General features: G+C 37.2%; 1 protein-coding gene across 1 annotated transcript in view; it reads right to left on the bottom strand.

Annotated features, from left to right (window-relative positions):
* WDPCP (WD repeat containing planar cell polarity effector) overlaps nt 1-22,926 on the bottom strand; it is a gene marked incomplete at its 5' end in the record, with an annotated part of 131,281 nt that overhangs the window by 97,529 nt on the left and 10,826 nt on the right. The window contains 3 exons of the mRNA XM_060188428.1: nt 20,631-20,690; nt 20,948-21,018; nt 22,749-22,793. Of these exons, the coding sequence (XP_060044411.1) occupies nt 20,631-20,690; nt 20,948-21,018; nt 22,749-22,793 (176 nt within the window). The remainder of the gene's footprint in view (nt 1-20,630; nt 20,691-20,947; nt 21,019-22,748; nt 22,794-22,926) is intronic.

The raw sequence follows: 22,926 nt of genomic DNA, 5'->3' as shown, positions 1-22,926 counted from the left end.
AAGAAGAAAGAAAAAAAGATCACCTAAGCCACAGGTGAGTACAAACACATGTGGCTTGAGGACAGAAAGGGAGTATATGAGTGATTCCCAGAACTAAAAACCAGTGCTCAGAGACAGCAGGCACCAAATTAGACTGGCAGCTGAGACATATCCCTTCCTAGTCCAAGTTGTAACAAAAACAAAACAAAACAAAACAAAACAAAAAAACTAAAGAGTCACCAATTTACAACTGTGATTTCTTGAGTCTTCACTATCATTGCCCCACAGAGGCTGGAACAGAAGCAGGGAGACGTTATACTGACATCAAAGTCACAGAACCAACCTATTGACTCAAGATATAAATCTCCCAACCCCCACCAAGCTATATAAACAAGGAAATCAAATGCCTGAACCACAGCACCTCCTGCTGGCACAACAACAAAGTCTACATTAAATGAGGAAGCTGAGAAATACACACAGAGCAATACAAAAACCCAAACAGCCAGACAGAATAGATCTAGAAAAAATAATGGAGACAGAGTTCAGAAAATTCACTATGAAATCAATTCAAGAGACTAATGGTTCAAGAACTAGGCAATTGTTTTACCAAAGAATTACAAAGTACAGAAAAGCAAACAAACAAACAAAACACCTCCAAACAGAGCTGTAAGGCCTAAAGGACACTTTGAATGCAGTTCAGGTTGAGATAAGAGGCCTGGGAAGTGGACTTAACCAGGTGCAGGAGAGAACATCAACAATAGAAGACATAACTACCACACTGTGAATTTAAAACTCTTGGAGAGGAAAAGTTTCAAAAAAAAATGAAGCACTTCTCAATGAGATAGCAGACTCCATCAGAAAGATGAATATTGGAATTAATGGGATTCCTAAGAAAGAAGAGTAGAGCTCATGTTCAAAAAAATTTTAATAGAGAGTTTTCCATACCTGAACAATGTTCAGAATAAAGAAGTCCAAGAATGTGAATGCACACCTAAATTTTTGAATCCAAAATGACATATACCAAGGAACATTATCGTAAAACTATCTAAAAGTAGGGACAAAGAAAAAAATTGCAGGCTGCCAGGAAAGGAAGAAAGTTACGTACAAAGACAGAAGCATCACACTTTCATTAGATTTCTCATCACAAACCTTAAAGGCAAGGAGGAAGTGGAACAGCATATTCAAAATATTAAAAGATAAATTCCAGCCACGAATTCTGTATCTTGCTAATTATCCTTCAAATATGAAGGAGAAATAAAGTTTTTTCAAACATTCAGAAACTGAAGGAATTTGTCACTACCAACACTCCCTTGCAAGAATTTTTGAGAGGAGTTCAACATGAAAAGATGAGGCAAAGGAATCCCAACTTTTAATGTGATGATCAATATCAGAGTAGAATAGAACCAGGAATACAACAACGACAGGGAAAAACAGACAAAGGAAAGAGGAGAACAAAATACCGTCCAATGTTGGCGAACAAACACCAACTTAAAAAAGACTCTTGTACATAGGTCTATAAAAGAAGCAAAAATAACACAATAAAAAAGTGGACCAAGAACTAAGACAGTTTTCTAAAGAAGAATTACACATGGCCTACAGACACATGAAGAAATGCTTCACTTCACTTATCATTAGAGAAATGCAAGTTAAAACTGCTGAGATACCATCTCACACCTGAGGGGATGGCTTACATGAGCACCCCAAGAAAGGACAGGCGTTGGAGAGAAAAGGCAACTCTGCTTCACTGCTGGTGGGAATGCAAACTGGTACAGCCCCTTTGCAAGATTGTATGGAGAGTCCTTAAACAACTAAAAATAGAATTACCTTATGATCCAGCAATTCCATTTTTAGGCATTTATCCAGTGGGCATTCAGGTACTAATTCGAAGAGACATGTGCATCCCTATGTTCACAGCTGCATTATTCACAATAGCCAGAGTGGAAGCAGCCCAAATAACCGTCAACAGAAATTATGGGATATATATTTCATGGAATACTGCTTTGCAATCATAAGCAAGAAGCCATCAAATATTTAGAGGAAAACACTGGCAGAACTTTTTTCAATGTAAGATTTAAAAACATCTTCAGTGGCTCACACACAATCACAAGCAAAACAAAAATAAAAATAAAAATAAACCAAAGGGACTATACCAAACTGAGAAACTTCTGCACTAAAAAAAGGAAAGACCACCAAAACAGAGAGAATCCATGGAATAAGAGATCTTTATATGCCAAACATCAGGCAAAAAGTTAACTACAATTTTTAATTGCTCAATCTTGAAAGCAAACTAGATGTCTGACAACAGATGACTGTCTTAAAAAGTTGTGGTATTCTTGTGGACCTCTACAGGATCTTGCCTTCAAAGTAGAACAACAATGATAGGGACTGCCCCACTCTCTGAAGGGAGTCTAGGTGAACATACTATGCTTACTCAAGAGAGATGGGTCCTGAAATGAGTATAGCCTAGAATGTTCCTAGCTATGACCATGGAATGTGAGCTCAGACCTACACTGATGTAGAGGCTACACAGGTTCTTGTGCTGAATATAAATAGACATGGGGCCCAGATCAGATCAATGGGTTCTACAATTAATTGTATTTATATACTTTTCCCTATTTGGAAGCTACTCTCTGCCCTGGTCCACCTTTCTGGTCCTATTTCCAACTCTGAAACCATCTCCCCAGACAGTACCTTTAGCCCATCTGTATGTTAGCTGTTGGGCTCAGGCAAAAATTAGTAAAGCCATGGGCCCCTTAGAATACACCTAAAATAGACTTCCTAGTTTTTTCCAGAATGGAAATGCCAAATCTCATATATTCTTATCTTTAGGTTCCTGATTATTAAACAATTTGCTCTGATTTATATCTTAATGCTTTTCAGCCTCCAAGTTGCAGATGCTACCATGATGCTAAGTTGACTTTCCTGGACAGACAACCTCACCAATGTGTCCTGGAATCCCACCTCTCCAGAGCCCTTCCCCAGTGGGGAAAGACAGAGACAGGTTGGGAGTATGGATCTACCTGCCAACGCCCATGTTCAGCAAAGAAACAGTTAAAGAAGCCATACCTTCCACCTTCTGCACCCCATAATGATTCTGGGTCCATACTCCTTGATGGATAAAGAATACGAAAGATTCCAATGGAGGGGATTGGGTATGGAACTCTGGTGTTGGGAACTGTGTGAAATTTTACCCCTCTTATCCTTGTCTTGTCAATAATTATTCAATCAATAATAAAAAAGAACTAGGTCTTTATCAATTCTGGCTGGTGTTTTATAAGAAGAAAAAAATATGAGTTTCTCTCTCTATATATAAAAGAGAACATACCTGTCAATAATGGCATCTTGGTTTTGGACTTGCAGCCTCTAGAACTGTGAAATAAAATATGTCTGCTGATTATGGAAAAAAAACCCAGTAGGATGAGGGGGTGAAAAGTAGAAAGAGGAGGAAGGGGAGAGGAAAAAAGGGAGAATGAGAAGGAGGGAGAGAGAGAGAGAAAATCTAAAGCCTGGGTCATGCCAAGCTTTAGAGGTGTTTAAAGATCAGGTTAACTTAACTGAAATTTAGTTTAGATACTAGGATCAAATTATTTCCATCAAGTATGGATCAACCTGTCAATGCCTATATTCAGTGGGGAAGCAATTACAGAAGCCAGACCTTCCACCTTCTGCATCCCACAATGATCTTGGGTCCATACTCCCAGAGGGTTAAAGAATAGGAAAGCTATCAGGGAAGGGGTTGATATACGGAGGTCTGGCGGTAGGAATTGTGCGAAGCTGTACCCCTCTTATCCTATGATTTTGTCAATGTTTCCTTTTTATAAATAAAAAATTAAAAAATTTATGTTCATCATTTCAAATCTCTAAATATGTTGTGTCCTAAAGGTATGTCTGACACTAGAAGTTGGAGTAAAAAGATACAATTAAGTTAGTAAGTCAATTAATGCATATTTATAAAACACCCTGTGGGAAGCGTATGATTTCCAAGAATTGGTGCCAAAGATACTCCTGGATATGGTAATGAAGATAAGTTTAGAATTAAGAAAAACATAGTCTGAAATTCAGAAAAATATGTCAGCGTAGACAGAGAAGTGCTTCCACCTATTTCTCCAAAAGGGTCATTTTTTCCTTTTTAGTTTGTGTTTCTGCTGTTTTCTTCCTTCCTTCCTTCCTTCCTTCCTTCCTTCCTTCCTCCCACCCTCTCTCCCTCCCTCTCTCTCTCTCCTCTCTCTCTCTCTCTCTCTTTCCCTCCCTCCCTCCCTCCCTTCTTTGCCAGCAGGGTTATCACTGGGGCTTGGAGCCTGCATCAGAAATCCACTGTTCCCAGTAGTTTTTTTTTTTTTTTTTTTTCCTGCATTTGATAGGACTGAGAAAAAACTGAGGGGGGGGAGAGATGGAGGGATGCTGGGAAATTGTGCCAATGCAGTCACATCTGCCATGTTGTCCCCTCAGGTTACTGCTAGTTCCCTGGAGAGTTGGGACATTCTCAGAGTGCCTGTTCAGCCATGTTGTGCCCTCAGGACATTGTATATATCCCGGCGATATCTGGAGTGCTCTGGTTACTCAGTAACTTGAGTTTAGCTTAGCTTGTCTTAGATTGTGCTGCGTCCTGCATGAATAAAGAGATACTGCCTACAGCTCAACCGTGAGTCCCTGGTCGTCTGTTACCCGCCCGTGAAGCCAGCCCGGTGAAAACAACATAACCCGTCGAAAACAACAGAGGGAGGGAGAGAGAGATATATACAGAGAGAGAGAGAGAGAGATATACAGTACTTGCTTCAATACTTGTGAAGCTTCCTCCCTGCAGGTGGGGAACAGGGGCTTGAACTCTGGTACTTCTTTATAGTAACATGTGCACTTAACCAGGTGTGTCACTGCCTGGCTCCTTTATTTATTTTTTTGTTTTGTTTTTTGTTACCAGAGCACTTCTCAGCTCTGACTTATGGGGTTACTGGGGATTGAACCTGGAACACAGATTCAGGCATGAAAGTCTTTACAAAACCATTATACTATCTCCCCAGACCCCCAAAGTTATTTTTTTATTTTATATTTATTTATTTATTTCCTTTTGTTACCTTTGTTGTTTTATTGTTGTAGTTATAATTATTGTTGTTATTGATGTTATTGTTGTTGGATAGGACAGAGAGAAATGGAGGGGGGGAGACAGAGAGGGGGAGAGAAAGATAGACACCTGCAGACATGCTTCACCCCCTATGAAGTGATTCCCCTGCACCCCTGGTGGGGAGCAGGTGGGGAGCCCGGGGCTCAAATGGGATCCTTACACTGGTCCTTGAGCTTTGCGCCACCTTTGCTAAACCCGCTGTGCTACCGCCCAACTCCCCCCAAAATTAATTTTTAAGTCTCCAAAATAAGTACCTAGAGATTTGTCAGGCTGGCAAGGCATGTGCCTTACCCAGTGAGCTATTTCTCTGATGTCTTGCACAATCTCTTTTTTCAAGTTTCCTAGGTCTTCTTTCCCTCCCCCAAATTAAGTATTTTTCTGTTCTATTGCAATGAATTGCACAATTATAACTACTCAGAATGATAAGGACAGGTAGAGAAGCACCTAAAGAGCAGATCTGAACTTGAGAAGAGATCCACAGAATGAACCAGTGAGGTAACCCAAGGCACTTTCCAATACTGTTCCGATTTTAATTTTGGTCTTTGTACAGAAAATAACTAAGACAAAATAAGAACTGAAACATTCATTTTTTTTTCTGATAGCCTATGAACTAGGAAGTATCTCCTTTGTTTATGCTCTGATCATGTCTTTTATTGCACTCAACACTTTTTTTTAATTTAATAAGTTCATAGCTATCAGAGAAGTGTATTTTCTCTTTTGAGAAATTAGAAAATGACTCCTATGACCCTCAAAGGGCATTTCAAATTTCTTTCTTTTACCCTTGGAGTATATAGTACCTATATTGAGTACTTAATTAGAAATAAAATAGAACTAGGAAAAGATACATAATTCATAAGATGACATAATAAAAAACCTATAACCACAAAACTCATTCACTAAGTCAGAATATGGGAGTTTCTCATATATGATAAGCACACAGCTAGGGATTCAATGGTCAATAAGGCAGACACACTCAGGTAAAAGAGAGGTGCAGAATGCCATAGAAAACTTCATCTCAGCAGACCGGGAGTATGGATTGACCTCTCAATACCCATGTTCAGCGGGGAAGCAATTACAGAAGCCAGACCTTCCACCTTCTGCAACCCACAGTGACCTTGGGTCCATACTCCCAGAGGGGTAAAGAATAGGAAAGCTATCAGGGGAGGGGATGGGATACAGAGTTCTCATGGTGGGAATTGTTTGGAGTTGTACCCCTCTTATCCTATGGTTTTGTCAATATTTCCTTGTTATAAATTTAAAAAGTTAAAAAAAAACCCATCTCACCATGAGCTGAGAGCTCAGACTCAGAGGTTACACAAGCTCTTGTGCTAATATATATGCCCTGGGTTAGGTGGATGGGGCTAAATAGTTAATTTTATTCATAGATTTTTTTTTTTCAAGAATGGGAGATACTCTCTGCCCTAATCCAACTTTCATGCCCTTTTCTCTACTTTGACACCATTTTCTTAGACAGTAGTTTTTATCCAACTTCATGTTAGCTATCAGACTCAAGCAAAAACTATGATCATCATGGGCCCCTAGAAACATTCCCTAAAATGGACTTCCTAGTTTCCTTCCACCCTGAGGTCCCTAATCTCATCTGCTTTGTTCCCACTTCTTGGTTCCTGTTCATGAACCATTTTGTCCTGCTTTCTATCTTGCTGTCTTTCAGCCAGCAAGTTGCAGATGCCACCAATTCCATCCTTACCTCTCTGGGCAGACGACCTCATCAAAGTATGCTGGAACCTTGCCTCTTCACAATTCTACCCCACTAGGGAAAGATGAAACATGCTGGGGGTAGGAACTGACCAGCATGTCCAGCAGATAAGCAATTACAGAAGCCAGATCTACCTTCTGCACTCCAAAAATAATTTTGATCCATACTCCCAGTGGGGGAGAAGCGATAGAAGGAAACTGATAAGAAGGCTCTGAAACCCCAACTCCATCATGACCAGAGAGAGAAGAGAAAAAAAAAAAGGGGGACATTTGTATGTAGTAATAGAGTTATGTGTAGCTTAGAAAGGAAGAGAAGATATGACCTTTTTTAAGGTTAATTATCTATAAGTATAGACAGATAGTTGTAGAAATAATAGTTAACCCATATCTGCAACCTTAGGAAAACTGCTATAGCTTATAACAGAGAGACTGGGGATTCAGAACTCTGGTGGTGGGGATAGCATGGAAATATACCTCTTCTGACATGTGATTTTGCAAATAAATATTAAATAACTAATAAAAATATTTAAAAACCTTATCTCAGAAATAGAAGTTTTCACTAACAGACAAATGCTTCCTAGAAGAAATTTAATATCTATAAAAAATAAAAGTTTTAAAGAACTGACAATGATTGTAAATGAACTGTTTTATAATAGTGATCACAAGCAATTCTAGTGAATTCAATTCAATGCTCTTATTAGTTAAAGAAAACATCCCTTAAACCCATGTAACCAATATCAAATCTGGTGAGAAATGAAAAGTAAAGGCATGCAAGCAAGGGTCAATACTAAAACCCAACAGAGAATTATAGGTTCAGTCCATGGTTTGTGAGTCAAGTCATGGACAGGCAGCCAAGACTGATCCCTTATGGAAGACAGCCCAGAGAGGCAACAGAGTTATTAGAACACTTAAGAGTGAATCCTACAGATTAAACAAAGTAACAGTAACACTACTACTAATAACAATACAATAAAACCATTCCTCTGAAAAGCTCAGTAAATTTGCATTATGATGGTACTCAACATCTCCATGAACCCTAACCCCCAATTCAACTCATGGCATAAGTTTTGGAAAAACTCTGAGAACTATAGAAAAAAATCAAATAAGTTTACATTGTAGAAATCTATAATGAAGAATAGAGTCACAGATCATTTTACCGGGTAACTTGCTGATTAAGAAGTAACATGTTTTCTGTAATTTATTCCTTCATTCAGCAAACATTTATTGATTAAATAGGGAAAGTGTGTAGACTAATTCATTAAAATTAGAAGTGAAGTGAAAATTAGAAGTGAAACAGAAGTGAAGGTAGTTAAGACAAAAGTAAAAAAAAAAATTGACTATACAACATTGTCTTAAGAACAAGAAACAAAGAGGGCAAGAAACGAAAGAGCAAGAAATGAGTATTTTTCTGGGTAAAGAAGTGTTAACAATGACTTTTCCTAAAGGTGTGACATTATTTAGTATATACGTGCCTGGAAACTTGCTTTCTAAGTGTATTTCTACTTAAGCATTCTCATTTTCTCAGCTATGAGTCAAATTATATTTCAACTCCTAATGTAATTTTAAATCATCTTTTTTATAGTTGTAATAATTACAAAAATTGGGGCCAGGTGGTGGTGCACCTGGTTGAGCACACATGTTGCAATGCACAAAGACCCAGGTTCAAGTCCCCGGTCCCCACCTGCATGGGGAAAGCTTTGCGAGTGGTGAAGCAGGGTTGCAGGTGTCTTTCTGTCTCTCTCCCTCTCTGTCTCCCCCTTCCTCTCGATTTCTGATTGTCTCTATCCAATAAATAAATAAAGATAATTAAAAAATTTAAAAAATAAAAAATATAATTACCAAAATTAAAAGGGATCATTCCTAGAAAATATTTAAAATCATAGTCAGATTCACAAAAGAACAAAGTATAAAGGTAAAATTTGTATTTTCTAGTAATTATACAAGTATAAAAGGTATAAAAAGTGCTAAGCAGTGAATTAGAAAGACAAATCAAACAATACTTTCATATAAAATGTTCATGATTTATGTAAAATATTATATGTATATTAAAATGCCAGTACAACTCTATACACATAATAAGTGTCCTGGCTGAAAAAAAATAAGCTTAACCCTCAGACTAATTAATAAACAGGAGGATAAATTAATTAACCCAAGGTCAATAGTTATGGGAAAGTAGAGACTACTCTGCTGCTGAATATCTCTACTCACTTCTAAGTTGACATTTATCAATATTCCAGATGATTTTTTTCCCTTTTGACTTTTTCTTCCCCACTCTAAACTAGTGGTTCTCAAACTGAATACCACTGTGAATATTTTGACTACTGGGCACATAGTAACTAGAGAAATTATGGTTGCTATAACACCTAAATATTTTTTGTTTTTATAAGAAAGTAAGAGAATAAGAGGAGACAGAACACAGCACTGCTCATCTATGGCATAAGGTGATGTTGTAGATTGAATCCACAGTCTCTGGGGCCTCAGGCATCAAGTTCTATGTTCTAACAGGTGGAACTATCTCCCAGTCTATCACAGCCAATAAATGTTAGCCACCTCCACCTGTATAGAATGTTTATAAATGAGTTGCTATGAAGGAACAACTCATTTACAGCAGATTTAGAGGCTCCTCAAATTCTAACGAACACTTTCTTACATAAAAAAAAAGTAATGAATAAGCACCTGGTCCTATAGGAGAAAATACACTTCAGATCAGGAGCCTAGAGGAAACCAAATCCACGTTTCCAGCCAAGTTCAGAACTATGCCTATCTGGGAGTATGGATGGACTCCCATGTTCAGCAGGGAAGCAATTACAGAAGCCAGACCTTCTACCTTCTGTATCCCACAGTGACCTTGGGTCCATACTCCCAGAGGGTTAAAGAATAGGAAAGCTATCAGGGGAGGGGATGGTGGGAATTGTGTGGAGTTGTACCCCTCTTATCCTATGGTTTTGTCAATGTTTCCTTTTTAAAAAAATTTTTTTTAATAATTATTTATTTTCCCTTTTGTTGCCCTTGTTGTCTAACATTGTTGTGGTTACTATTGTTGTTATTGATGTCATTGTTGTTGGATAGGACAGAAAGAAATGGAAAGAGGAGGGGGAAGACAGAGGGGGGAGAGAAAGACAGACACCTGTAGACCTGCTTCACTGCCTGTGAAGCGACTCCCCTGCAGGGGGGGAGCCGGGGGCTTGAACCAGGATCCTTAAGCCAGTCCTTGTGCTTTGCGCCACGTGTGCTTAACCCACTGCGCTATAGCCCAACTCCCAATGTTTCCTTTTTTATAAATAAAAATAAATAAAAATTAAGAAAAAGAACTATGCCTATGATGACTGATGCCAGCTGTCAAGACAAAAAGCTACGGTGGCTTGATAAAACAACAACAACAATAACATAAAAAAAAAAAAAACCTATAAGAACATCTCCTTGTTTTTGTTCTATTTCTCCACACACTAATCAGTCTTCTTATCTATAAATTACTCTCTTGGGTAATCCATCAGGTGGGAATGCCCCAAGCAAACAAGCAGAGACTATGATGCAAGACATATTTCATGCTGTAAATTAATGAATTGTCCCACAAGTCAATAAATCAACTGCTTCTGAGTTTTGCTTTTGTGAATGTTGTTAGTACAAGAAAACAAATGGAGATAACATAAAAGATAGATAAGTTTAATTATTTGAAACTTTCTGCCCAACTCCATGATAAATTGTTGAAGTGAAGAAATTTTTTTAAGTTGCTGGCCCACATGAGATATGCATATATATGGATTGTATATATAATCATAAGAAAATGTCAGGAAGACTATTCCCCAAACAACTGAGATGATCTCAAAGAGAAGAAATTGGGAGTGGAGGTATGAATATTAACTTCTTGTCTTTTTTTGTTTCAATTAAGATAGTTGATTTTCTAAAATGCTTTTAAAAGATTTATTTATTTAATTAATTATTTGAGAGAGGAGGAGGAGGAAAGAGAGAACCACAGCATCACTTTGGCACATGTGCTCCTTGGGACTGTACTCAGGACCTTATGCTTCACAGTCCAACACCTTATTCACTGCAAGACCTCCCAGGTCACTTTTTTTTTTTTTAAGTTTTTAAATGATATATATAAAATTTCAAAAATAAACAGTTCTTAAACTATCAGGTCACAAACATATATTTAATTTTATGGCTTTAAAGAAATGCTTTTATGTCATAAAATGTTTTTAAGAAGTTATAAATTGAATCATACTAAAAATGAATTACAATAATAACTTCTTACTGAAAATATAAAATAGGAAAATGAGCTGAATAACAGGATAGTGGACATCCTTATCTGGTTTCCAATTTTAGGGTGGAAGCTTTCAGCTTTTACCCATTAAGCCTGATGTTAGCTGTAAATTTGTTGTAAATGGTCTTCATTATGTTGAGGAATTATTCATCTATCCCCTATTTCTGGAGTATCTAATATAAATAGATGTGGATCTTGTCAAATGCCTTTTCAGCAACAGTTGAGATAATTATGTGATTTTTATCTTTTTGTTGATATAGTATATTTACATTGATTGAATTGCAAATATTGAACTACCTATTTCCCAGGAATGAATCCCACTTGGTCTTGGTAAATTATTTTCATGATATGTTGTTGGATTCGAATTGCTAAGATTTTGTTTAGAATATTTGTGCCAGTGTTTATCAGGGATGCAGGTATATATATATGACACTGTATCCTTTGGGACAAAATGGACAGCATTGGAGGTGATTATGCTTAGCCAAATAAGTAAATAAATGAAAAACAACTACCAGGTGGTTTCACTCATATGTGGAATCTAGAGAACGGATACACATTAACTTGGAAAAAAAAAAAACCAGAAGCAAGCAAACTGTTTATAAGACTAGTGAGAACTATGGTGGTTATCACTGGGAAGTGGGAGGATGGGGACACAGAACTCAGAACTTTGGTGGTAGGTGCGGTGTGGAACTAGACAATCTTGTTATCCACAATTACTCACAAGTTAAAAAAATGGAAAAAAAAAAACTATAATAGATGCTAACTACAATGTGATTAACATAAAAATAGAAATATTTAACTAGAAAATGAGCTGAATATCCTTCTCTTGGGCAGTTTCACTTCTTTGAAAAAAAAATGACACTTTTTTCATTTGTTATTAATTTCTTCTTTCCCCCTCCCCCCAGAGTAGTTTTTGCTGGTGCTTTACATGTCCAAGATTCCACTGCTCTTGGCATTCTTCCCCCCCCCTTGGGGTGAGGGACAGAAAAGGGAGAAAGACAGAGAAAGAGAGAGACAGAAAAGGAGAGATGCCACTGCACTGCTCCACTGCTTGTGAAGTTTTCCCTGTGCAAGTGCTTGTGCATGGTAAAAATGTACTCTACCAAGTAAGTCAGATATCTCCTATAGCCTCTTCTCAAATTAATTTATCAAACTGTTCATCCACATCCAATTCACTTACTTAAAAGAAGTCTCATTAGCAATAGAAAAGTATGGTTCATCTAAGCAGTGGATTACTGCGTACCTATTAAAAATATAGGATGGGTAGGGTAGAGTAGGGTAGGGTAGGGTAGGGTAGGGTAGGGTAGGGTAGGGTAGGGTAGGGTAGGGTAGAGTAGGGTAGGGTAGGGTAGGGTAGGGTAGGGTAGGGTAGGGTAGGATGGGATGGGGTAGGGTAGAGACCAAGTTGTCTCTAAGACTTTGGGAGAACTATGGTGGTTGTCACTGCAAGTGATGGGGGACAGAACTGTGGTGGTGGGTGGGGTGTGAAACTATACCTCTTTATTCTTACAAGCCATATTAAACAACTAGTAAAAACTTCGAATTGAAGAAAAAAAGAAAAAAGAAAATATCCCTTTACCTAATGGAGGTTTATTTTTCATTATAGGAGAAGTCTGAAGTTAAACCATCTACAGCTAATAAGGCAGATTTACTATATTGTCAGGTACCAGGTACTTACTTTCTATTTCTTTATTAAGTTTCTTAACATTACTCTAGAAATTCTCCCTGGCCCCTCCTCCTCTGTTGGGCCACTTCCATTAAGCATGTAAATAGAAATGCTGTTTATCTCATCTAAAAAATAAACACCAAAAAATTTTTTTGACTGTATCTGTCCCTTATTTTTCCATCTTCCTTTACAAAATTATTCTTTCCCCACAATTTCTCATAAATATGTTGCTAATACATGTCTCCCAACAGCAGCTACAAAAAGTGTTCTTTGGACTGGTAAAATAGTTGACTTGGATAGTGTACACTGGTTTGCTATAATACAACCCAGGTTCAAGACAAGCCCCAATTGCATTCAAAGAAACTTAGGTGCTGTGGTGTCTGTCCTGTCCTGTCTCTCTTGCTTTCCACTTTGCTCTCTGGTTCTATCTGAAAAAGGCAGCTCCCAACAGCCCCAGAGATGGCCAAAATAAGTAAATAAATAAAAGTGCTAGTCAACAATTTGTATGGCTTTATATATTAGCTCTTTTTTCTGCCACCAGGTTCCAGAAGCTACCATGATGCCAACCGGACTTCCTTTGACAGACAACCCCATTATTGTGTCCTGGAGCCATGCTTCCCCAGAGCTCTGCCCCACTAGGGAAAGAAAGAGGCAGGCTGAGAGTAATGGATTGACCTGTCAATGCACACGTTCAGCAGGGAAGCTATTACAGAAGCCAGACCTTCCACCTTCAGCACCCCATATAAAGACTATAAAGACCCTGTGTCTATACTCCCAGAGGGTTAAAGAATAGGAAAACTATCAGGAAAAGGGCATGGGATATGGGGTTCTGGTGGTGGAGACTCTACCCCTTTTATCCTATGGTTTTGTCAGTGTTTCCACTTTATAAATGAAAAAAAAAAAATTTAAAGTGCTCTTATCCAGGATACCAACAACCTCCATGCTACTCTATGCAAAAGTCAGTCTCAAACATCTTCTTATGGGGATGTTATGTTTCAATAACATCGGACATTCTTCTTGAAACCTGGCTTCCAGAAAATCACACTCCCTTTACCTTGTTCTACCTCCTTGGCTACTCCTCCTTTGTCTCCTTTATCTATATCTCACTTCTTTCATCTTTCTAGTCTTCACATCTGAGAGGATTTCAGATTCCTTGCTTTGGCTTCCTCTGCTTCATCTAGATTCACTCCCCTCAACAATCTCATGGCTTTAATACCATTATACTTGCTTCCTAAATGCATACTGCCAGTCCAGAACTTAGAATGAGCTAAAAATTCTATAATCAATTGCTTGATTGCTTCACTTAAATATCTAATGGACATTCCAAATAAAGCATGCCTAGAATGGAGCTCCTAGTATTTCCCTAACAAATGTCTTTCTAGCCTAGAAATGAACATACCCTATAACCTAGCAATTCCTCTCCTGGGATATAGTCTGAGAAATCAAAGAGATCTGTTCATAGCAGCACAATTTGTAACAGCTCAAACTTGAAAGCAACCTAAGTGTCTAACAACAGATGAGTGGCTAAGAGAATTGTAATACATACACAATAGAGTACTACTTAGCTATTAAGAATTATGTTATCTTCACCTCATTTTGGATAGAGCTTGAAAAAACAATCACATTAAGGGAAATAAGCCAGAAAGTGAGGGATAAATATGGCATGATCTTCCGGAGGCGGGGCAATTTCTACTGCTATTATTCTACACTGAGGGCAACGTTCTGTAGAGGCACAAAAGAAGGTTTATGGTGGTATTCCTGTTGGAGATGAGCAGTGATGATAGAGAGAGGGATCTGTTAGAGGTCTAGACCTACCATATCTATGTGGGAATCCCAGGATTTCCTGACTAGGGCCCTGGATGATGGGTTGGCCTGGTAGTGACCAAATGTTCCTAGCTATGACCATAGAATGTGAGCTCAGACTGAAAGTGATGCAGAGGTTACATAGGCTCCTGCATTAAATACAAATAGATACAGGCCCTAGGTCAGATCAATAGGGTTAACAGTTAATAGTATTTATATACTTCCCCCACATTTGAGAGCTATTCTCTGCCCTGATCCAGCTTTCTGGTCCTATTCCTAACTCTGACACAATCCTCCCAGGCAATACTTTTAACCCACTGCACATTAGCTATCCAGCCAAGGTAAAAATTAGTAAAGTTACAAGTCAATGGGAATATAGCTAAAATAGACTTATTAGCTTCTTTAAACATAAAGACCCCAAATTTCATCTGCTAAATTCTTGCCTTTAGATTTCTGATTATTAAACAAATTGTTCTGCTTTATGTCTTATTGCTTTTCAGCTACTAAGTTACAGATGCTACCATGATGCCAACCTGACTTCCCTGGGCAGACAACCTCACCAATGTGTCCTGGAACCCCACTTTCCCAGAGACCTGCCCCACTAGGCAAAGATAGAGACAGATTGGGGGTATGGATTGACCTGTCAATGCCCATGTCCAGTGAAGAAGCAATTACAGAAGCCAGGCCTTCCACCTTCTGCTCCCCATAAAGACTTTTGGTCTATATTCTCAGAGGGATAAAGAATAGAGAAGCTTCCAATGGAGGGGATGAAATACAGAACTCTGGTGATGGGTACCGCACTTATCCCACAATCTTGTTGATCATTATTAAATCACTTATAGAAAAGAATAGGGAATGATCTCATTCATGAGCAGAACTTGAGAAACAAGAAAAGAATGTGAAAACACGGGGGTCGGGCGGTAGTGCAGCGGGTTAAGCGCCCATGGCTCAAAGCACACGAACCGCCATAAGGATCCTGGTTAAAGCCCCGGCTCCCCATCTGCAGTGGGGTCATTTCACAAGTAGTGAAGCAGGTCTGCAGGTGTCTATCTTTCTCTCCCCATCTGCCTCCCCCTCCTCTCGATTTCTCTCTGTCCTATCCAACAACAACAAAACAGCAATGATAACAATAACAATAAACACAACAACAAGGGCAACAAAAAATGGGGGAAATGGCCTCCAGGAGAAGTGGATTCATGGTGCAGGCACCAAGCCCCAGCAATAACCCTGGAGGCAACAACAAAAAAAAAGTATGAAAATACAAAGTAGAAATTCAGTTGGGTTTAATGTATTGCACCAAAGCAAAGGACTCTGGGGAAGCAGGGCAGAGAGGAGGCTGGAGGATGACGAGGGCTTCCAGGTCCTGATGAATAATGGTGGAGAGGGGCTTACACTGGAGATAAGAGTGTTTTGCAGACATCTGTCATGATGGGATGAAAAGTTTTACTCATGTGTCAATAACATGAGTTATTATAGTAAGAATATAATTCTTACTATAAACCATTAACTCCCCAATAGAAAGGGGAGTATGTCTCTTCTAAAGCTTCCTCATCTCAATAAATAGAAAATCCATCCTTTCAATTGTTCAAAAAAAATTAATAATCCATATTTGATCCATCAGCAAATTCTGACAATTTGAAATTCAAAATATACTTAGAATCTAACCATTTCAGGTAAATGGATGCTAGAGAAGCAATGAGCAATGTTTGCTATATATATCATTGCTTTATTTAATCATTATTAATTTCCTATTATAAAAATTAAGATCCAATTCCCATATTTTTGTAGATTCTTATGTCTTTTGTTATTTATTAATTCTACTATATCCGAAAATGAGCTACCAGTTCCTTTTTTTTCCTCTTTCCAACACTCCTGGTAAAAAGAACCCTTTACTTTCTTCCCAACTTTGAATTAATTATTCTTTATGTCTAAGGTTTTACTTCTTACTTATATGTGATCTTCCTTCAATAAGCATTCAATTTCTTGGTCTATTTTGTTGAATTAGAGCAGCATACTGTGATAACTTCCTAATAAACTCTAAATGTGTCTATCTCATCCCCTACCCTGATATCTTTCCTGTTCTTTATCCCTCTGGGAATATGGACCAGGGTCATTATGGGGTACAGAACGTGGAAGGTCTGGCTTCTGTACTTGCTTCCCTGCTGAACATGGGCATTGACAGGTTGATTCATACTCCCAGCCTGTCTCTCTCTTTCCCTAGTGGGATAGGGATCTGAAGAGGTGAAGCTCCAGGACACATTGATGGGGTTGTCTGCCCAGGTAAGTCAGGTTGGCATCATGGTAGCATCTGGAACTTGGTGGCTAAAAAAAGAGCTAACATATAAAGCCAAACAAATTGTTGACTAATCACGAACCCAAAGGCATGAATATTGCAGATGAAGATTTGGGGTCTCCTTTTTGCAAATAGCTAGTAGGTCTATTTTAGGTTTATTCTAAGGGGCTTATGATTTTACTAGATTTTTGCCTGAGCCTGACATCTGATTCAGGTGGACCCAATGGGGGGATGTTTCAAAAATGGTGAAGCAGGTCTGCAGGTGTCTATCTCTCTCTTTCCCTCCTTTTCTTCCTCCTCAACTGTTTTTTATCCTATAAAATAAAATAGAAAGAAGAAAAGTAGGGAGGAAGAAAAAAAAAAAGGAAAGAAAGAAAGGAAGGACGATAACACAAGTGTTAAACTCAGTAAGGCTTCAATTAGCACGTTTAGGGTTGTAGAACCATACATTTGCACGAGGAATCCAAATCTGAGGTCAGTAAATTAACTAATCTATAAGCATGGGTATGACTAAATCAACAAAAAATGAAATGCCTTGATCCCTTGGTAAATTTAGCATTATTTGCATAAAGGATCTAATTCATGAGATCTACCTGTACTTTTGAAAAACACTTCAAAGCAGAAAAAAAAAACTTCCTTTGGCCATTCAAACTATCTTCTCCATGAGGTAGAATGAAGACAAAGACCATACACTTATAGCACGCAGAGATACTGGCAATAGGGAACACTAGATCAACAGGCTGAGGAATTAACTGAGATATCTATTATGATTACTTTTGGAATCTGGGCAGCTAATATACAATTACTGCTTTCAACTGTGCTGGTAATAAAAGATCTATTTTAGAAATATCTTAACAGTAAGAAAAAGTGAAACAAAAAGTGATAGAACATAAAGATGTTTTCTTGGAAATGTTAAAAGCAGACTCTGGTAAAAAATGTATTTTCAGGTTGTCATAAAATAGAAAAGTAATTTCACATATGTTCTATTCTACTCTGGAAATTCCTTTTCTGAGTTGATTTAATTCAAATGTGAGAGACATCTCTCTCCATATTATCCCACTTCCCATTCACATACATATAAATGGCTCATTAAATTAAACTAAAGTCAAGTCTATTTATAAAAGACTGCCTACTGTGAGGCTCCACTGCATATTTTAAGATGTATGGCAAGTTTCAACTTAGCCTGTACAATGGTAAGGGTGGAGACCTCGAGACACACCTCTTACTATAGGTGGTACACTTGCCCTCCAGTCAAATAATATTGAACTTGTTTTCAAGGTGAGTAATGACATGGAGAATTGCACTTTAAGTTGCATTATACTGAAAACTTTTGGGAGTGCATTTTATATTCCTGCCTTAAAGTCTAATTAAAATTTTTATGTGAGTCCAAAAAGTGCCTCACTGATACAGTGCACATGTTAAAATGTACAAGGAGGCAGGTTTCAGTGCCCAGCCACCACATGGGAGCAACTGTGTTGTTTTCACCAGGCTGGCTTCACCGGTGGGTAACAGACGACCCGAGACTCATGGCTGGGTTGTACGCAGTATCTCTTTATTTATGCAGGACGCAGCGCAATCTAAGTCGAGCTAAGCTAAAACTAAAAACTACAAACAATCTTGTCCTTATAAATATACTAGCCCAGTAGGGTGGGAACAGGATGCGACGCAGAGAGAGTGGAGAGAAAAGTGACTGGAGAAAATCAGGGTATGACAAGGAGAGGGGGCGGAGCAAGCAAGAATTCTACCACTGAACCACCAATGCCCTGGAGGGAGGGTGGTGCTTGTTAACAGCAGTTATGTAAATAGAATGAAGTGGTTATGTAAATAGAATAGTGTTAAGCAGGGGGGATTAAACCAAATGAAACAAAAGAGGTTTTTAGAAGCATACCAACACAACTGCAGGGTAGGAACTTCACAAACAGGACAGTGATGCTATGATGTCTCTCCTTTTCTCTCTCCCTATCTCAATGAAAAAACAAAAAGAGATGTCCAAACAGGAATGATGGAGTCATACAACCACTGAGCCTAGGAATAACCCTGATGAAGAAGGGAAAAAAAAAAAAGAAAACAAAAACCACAAAACCTTTTGAAAAGTCAGAAATGAGGGAGATAGTTCAAAGTGTTAAGAGCACAGAATTTGCATATCTGAGGGCCCAAGTTCAATCCAGGCACTGTCATAAGTCAGAGCTGAGTAATGCATTCTCTATTGTTCTCTCTCTCTCTCATAAAGATAACCTTAAGTATATTTTTTAATTTCTTTATTGGGGGATTAATGTTTTACAGTCAATAGTAAAATACAATAGTTTGTACATATATAACATTTCCACACAACAATACAGCCCCCACTGGGTCCTCCTCTGCCATCATGTTCCAGGACCTGAACCCTCCCCCTCACCAGAGTCTTTTACTTTGGTGCAATACACCAACTCCAGTCCAAGTACTGCTTAGAGTTTTCCCTTCTGATCTTGTTTTTCAACTTCTGCCTACCCCCAACCTTTCGATCCCAGAGTCCTTTATTTTGGTGTAATACACCAGACCCAGTCCAAGTTCTGCTTTGTGTTTATTGTTCCACTTAAAAAAATTTTTTTTAAATCTTTATTTATTAGAGACAGCCAGAAATGGAGAGGGGAGGGGGTGGCAGACGGGGAGGGAGACAGAGAGACACCTGTAGCCCTTCTTCACCACTTGTGAAGCTTTCCCTCTGCAGGTGGGGACCAGGGGCTCGAACCTGGGTCATTGCACACTGCAGCATGTGTGCTCTACCAGGTGCGCCACCACCTGGCCCCTGTTCCACTTTTTTAAAAGTAGGATTCATTTCATTGAGGATGCCTTTAAAATTTAGATGGAAAAGAGTTCTGTCTACATGTTCCTCTAAGTATTTGATAGTTTCTGGTCTAACATCCAAGGGGTGTTGAAATCTTCTACTATTACTGTGTTGCTGTTCATTTATTGCTGTACATATAAGAGAATATGACCAATGATTCTTTTTATCATAAGCGAGTATTTTTCTAGGATATTAGCCCTATAAAAGCACATCAGCAAAACAGAGACATTTGACTGTTATTTTGTAACCAACAGACAACAATTTTTATGACCATATTATATTCTGAACTGAGCACCATTAAACATTTAGCTCATTTTGTCTAGATCCAGCACTAGTAAGTGCTGTCAACAGAACTTTCTGTGATGGGAGTGTTCTCCATCTAAATTCTTCATATGATTAAAATGTAGTTACTGAGCACTCTAAATGTAGGCAGTACAAATGAAGAGTTGAATTTTTAATTTATTTAACTTTAGTAAGGTTAAGTCTTTATTTAAATAACCACAGGTGGCTTAGGTCTAGTACATTAAACTGCACAACTTATTGAAAAGTAGGACCAAATATTCAGTAACATTAGGTCCCACTGTAGCAGATGTGTTGATTTCCATAAGCAAGGGATTCATAAATGTTTACTACAGTGGTATTCTAAAAAAAAAAAAAAAAAATCCTTTTCTTCTATGGTTTCATTAAAAATAAGATAATGTTCATGCTAGTAAACATATAACAATAATATCATCTGAAAATTTGCAATAGTTTTTAGAGTATGTCAATATAATGACACTGATTAATGTGGTAGCCTAGTAACTTGTATCCATCTAATGCTAATTCTAGAACGACTAGAACTTACTATGAGATATCCACTCCTAAAAAGTTTTACCCATTTCTTATCATAACACAAGAATACCAACTACTGCATAGTTTTCAGCTCCATTGGTTAAACACTGCAAAAGCATGTCAAACCATTTTTACCTGACAGACATATTTGTTCTTCCATTTGCTCAGCACACACTGACTATTTTGCATCAACTCCTGAAAGAAACAGAAAAAGAGAGAGTGTGTTTGTCTATATACATTGTTGTTATCAGTTAAAGTGCTTCTGATTTGCAAGGAGTAGGAGAAAAGCCCAGCATGCCACACAATGACGTGACTGTTTGAGGACTCCTCACTGGACAAAAGCAAAGCTATCATCACCATGAGAGCTGATCCTTTATGAAAATTAAAGATGTTGAAAGACATTTTAAAGCAGATTTGTCTGTGGTCATTTTTGGAAACTTTTGGAAAGATACCTCCAGTTCTTTGAGTGAGTCTCGAAGTTTTTCTGGGCGTCTGTTTTTGACTGTCCACAGATAACCTCGTGCTGGCAAATAAAACATGCACTACAGTTAGTTAAACATGATTTCAAAAAGGAAACTATACTTAGTAGTGTGTCTCAGAAAGATTAAAATAAAACACCTCTTAGTTGAGAGGAAGTGGGCTTCATTTCCTTCATCAAATGACAAGCCTTTGAAAGGTTTTGTCATAGAAACAGGATTTTTACCACAAAAACAATCTCCTGATCATAATTTTACGATGACAACTAACAAGGCTTAAAAAAAAAATCCCTACGAAATTTTCAAAAGCCTGCAAGTAAATAACTCTTTACCAGAAAAGTAAATTTGTCATGTAGGTAGTTAAATATTCAATATAAAAAGAAATTCCAAATTTTGTAAATAACCTCACATCTAAAATGTTATTAGTAAATTAATATTGTGAGGAAAGAAATTAAATACAGAACATGAATTTAAAATTAAACATACAAAATGTTAAAACTAAGAAAAACCAAAGAGAAATCCATTTTTTACTTAAGATAATTCGCTTTAAAGTTTGTACCACATTTCTTGAAAAAAAGCCTTTTGTTTTAAATAGATTTAGAGATAAAATTGTTTAAAAGAGTCAATGTTAACCTAAGACAAGCTAGTAAGATTTCACACAATGTCTAAAAGATTGGGTCAGTGAAATAGCTCACTTGGATAGTGTGCTGCTATGACATGTATGTGACCCAGGTTAAGGCCTGGCTACCGCCACACTGAAGGAAGTTCCAGTGCTGTGGTCTCTTTTACACTGACTGCCTCTTTGTATCAGTTTCTATCCAAGAGAAAGAGAGAGGAAAGAAGGAAAGAGAGAGAGAAAGAAAGAGAAAAGAAGAAGGAAATGAATGTAGAAAGGAAGAATTCTACAAGATCTAATGTAAAATGTTAAATTTGTTATGATGGCAGCTATTTTGTCATTAAAATGAAATGATCCTTGAAGTACCCTAAATAAGAATCTAAATAAGAACTGCATATATGTGTGTATTCATATGTGCATATGTATAATGTGTATGCATAGTATATATGGGCATTTTGATTTTACAGTAGAATTAATATACATCTTATTTCATCAACTTAATTTCATTCATAAACATTTTATAGCATATGCAAAATTTTAAATCTGTGCTATTAGAGTGCAGTATTTTAATTTATTTATAATAAAGAATCTTTACATAAAAAGCCAGTTTGAATATTTAAAAATGATAATAAAATTTTCAGCTCCATTTATATTATAAATAATATCTGGATGAATATTTAAATTTAAGTCATTAAACCATATTACATTGTAATTATATTACATATAGAACATGTTTCTGCATTTGAGAAAAGACTAAAGGAATAACTAATATTGATCCCTATAAATTTATTTTCCTAAGAGGGGTAAAACAATAATTTTGATATATTATAAATAGTAAAAGCTTATCAAAACTATCACATATTTATTTTAAATACATTAAAATAATATAAATATGGCTCACTTAAAGAAAATCTATATTTACATAAACATATCTTATGAAAAATGGGTTGATATTTCAATGATATAAATTAGAAAGTTCTAGAGAATATAATCTGCTGACATTTAAACAGAAACATCTAAACAACAGAAATTTATAACTAAAAAATTTGAAAATAATATTTCTCATTTGTTCATAAAGTTTCAAATATTTTTAAAAACAGAAGTTTGAAGAATATTAAAATTCTAGTTTTAAGAATAACTTCAACAAAGTCTAAGGCTTACATTCTGCCAGTTTCTGCTTTTCTCCTAAGTTACCATGTTCTGTTGCTGAAATTGTGGTAAAGGAGAGATGAAAAGAAGAAAGGTGAAAATTATATTAATTATAATACTTTGTATTAGCATATACACATAGAATGTACTGTTTTACATCTTATTGAGACTAGTCATGCTAAAATCTTCA

Source organism: Erinaceus europaeus, chromosome 3 (genome assembly GCF_950295315.1).
Source record: "Erinaceus europaeus chromosome 3, mEriEur2.1, whole genome shotgun sequence".
Taxonomy (NCBI): Eukaryota; Metazoa; Chordata; class Mammalia; order Eulipotyphla; family Erinaceidae; genus Erinaceus; species Erinaceus europaeus.
The sequence above is the reverse complement of the archived record's forward strand: the minus strand, read 5'-3'. Positions and strand labels throughout refer to the sequence as shown.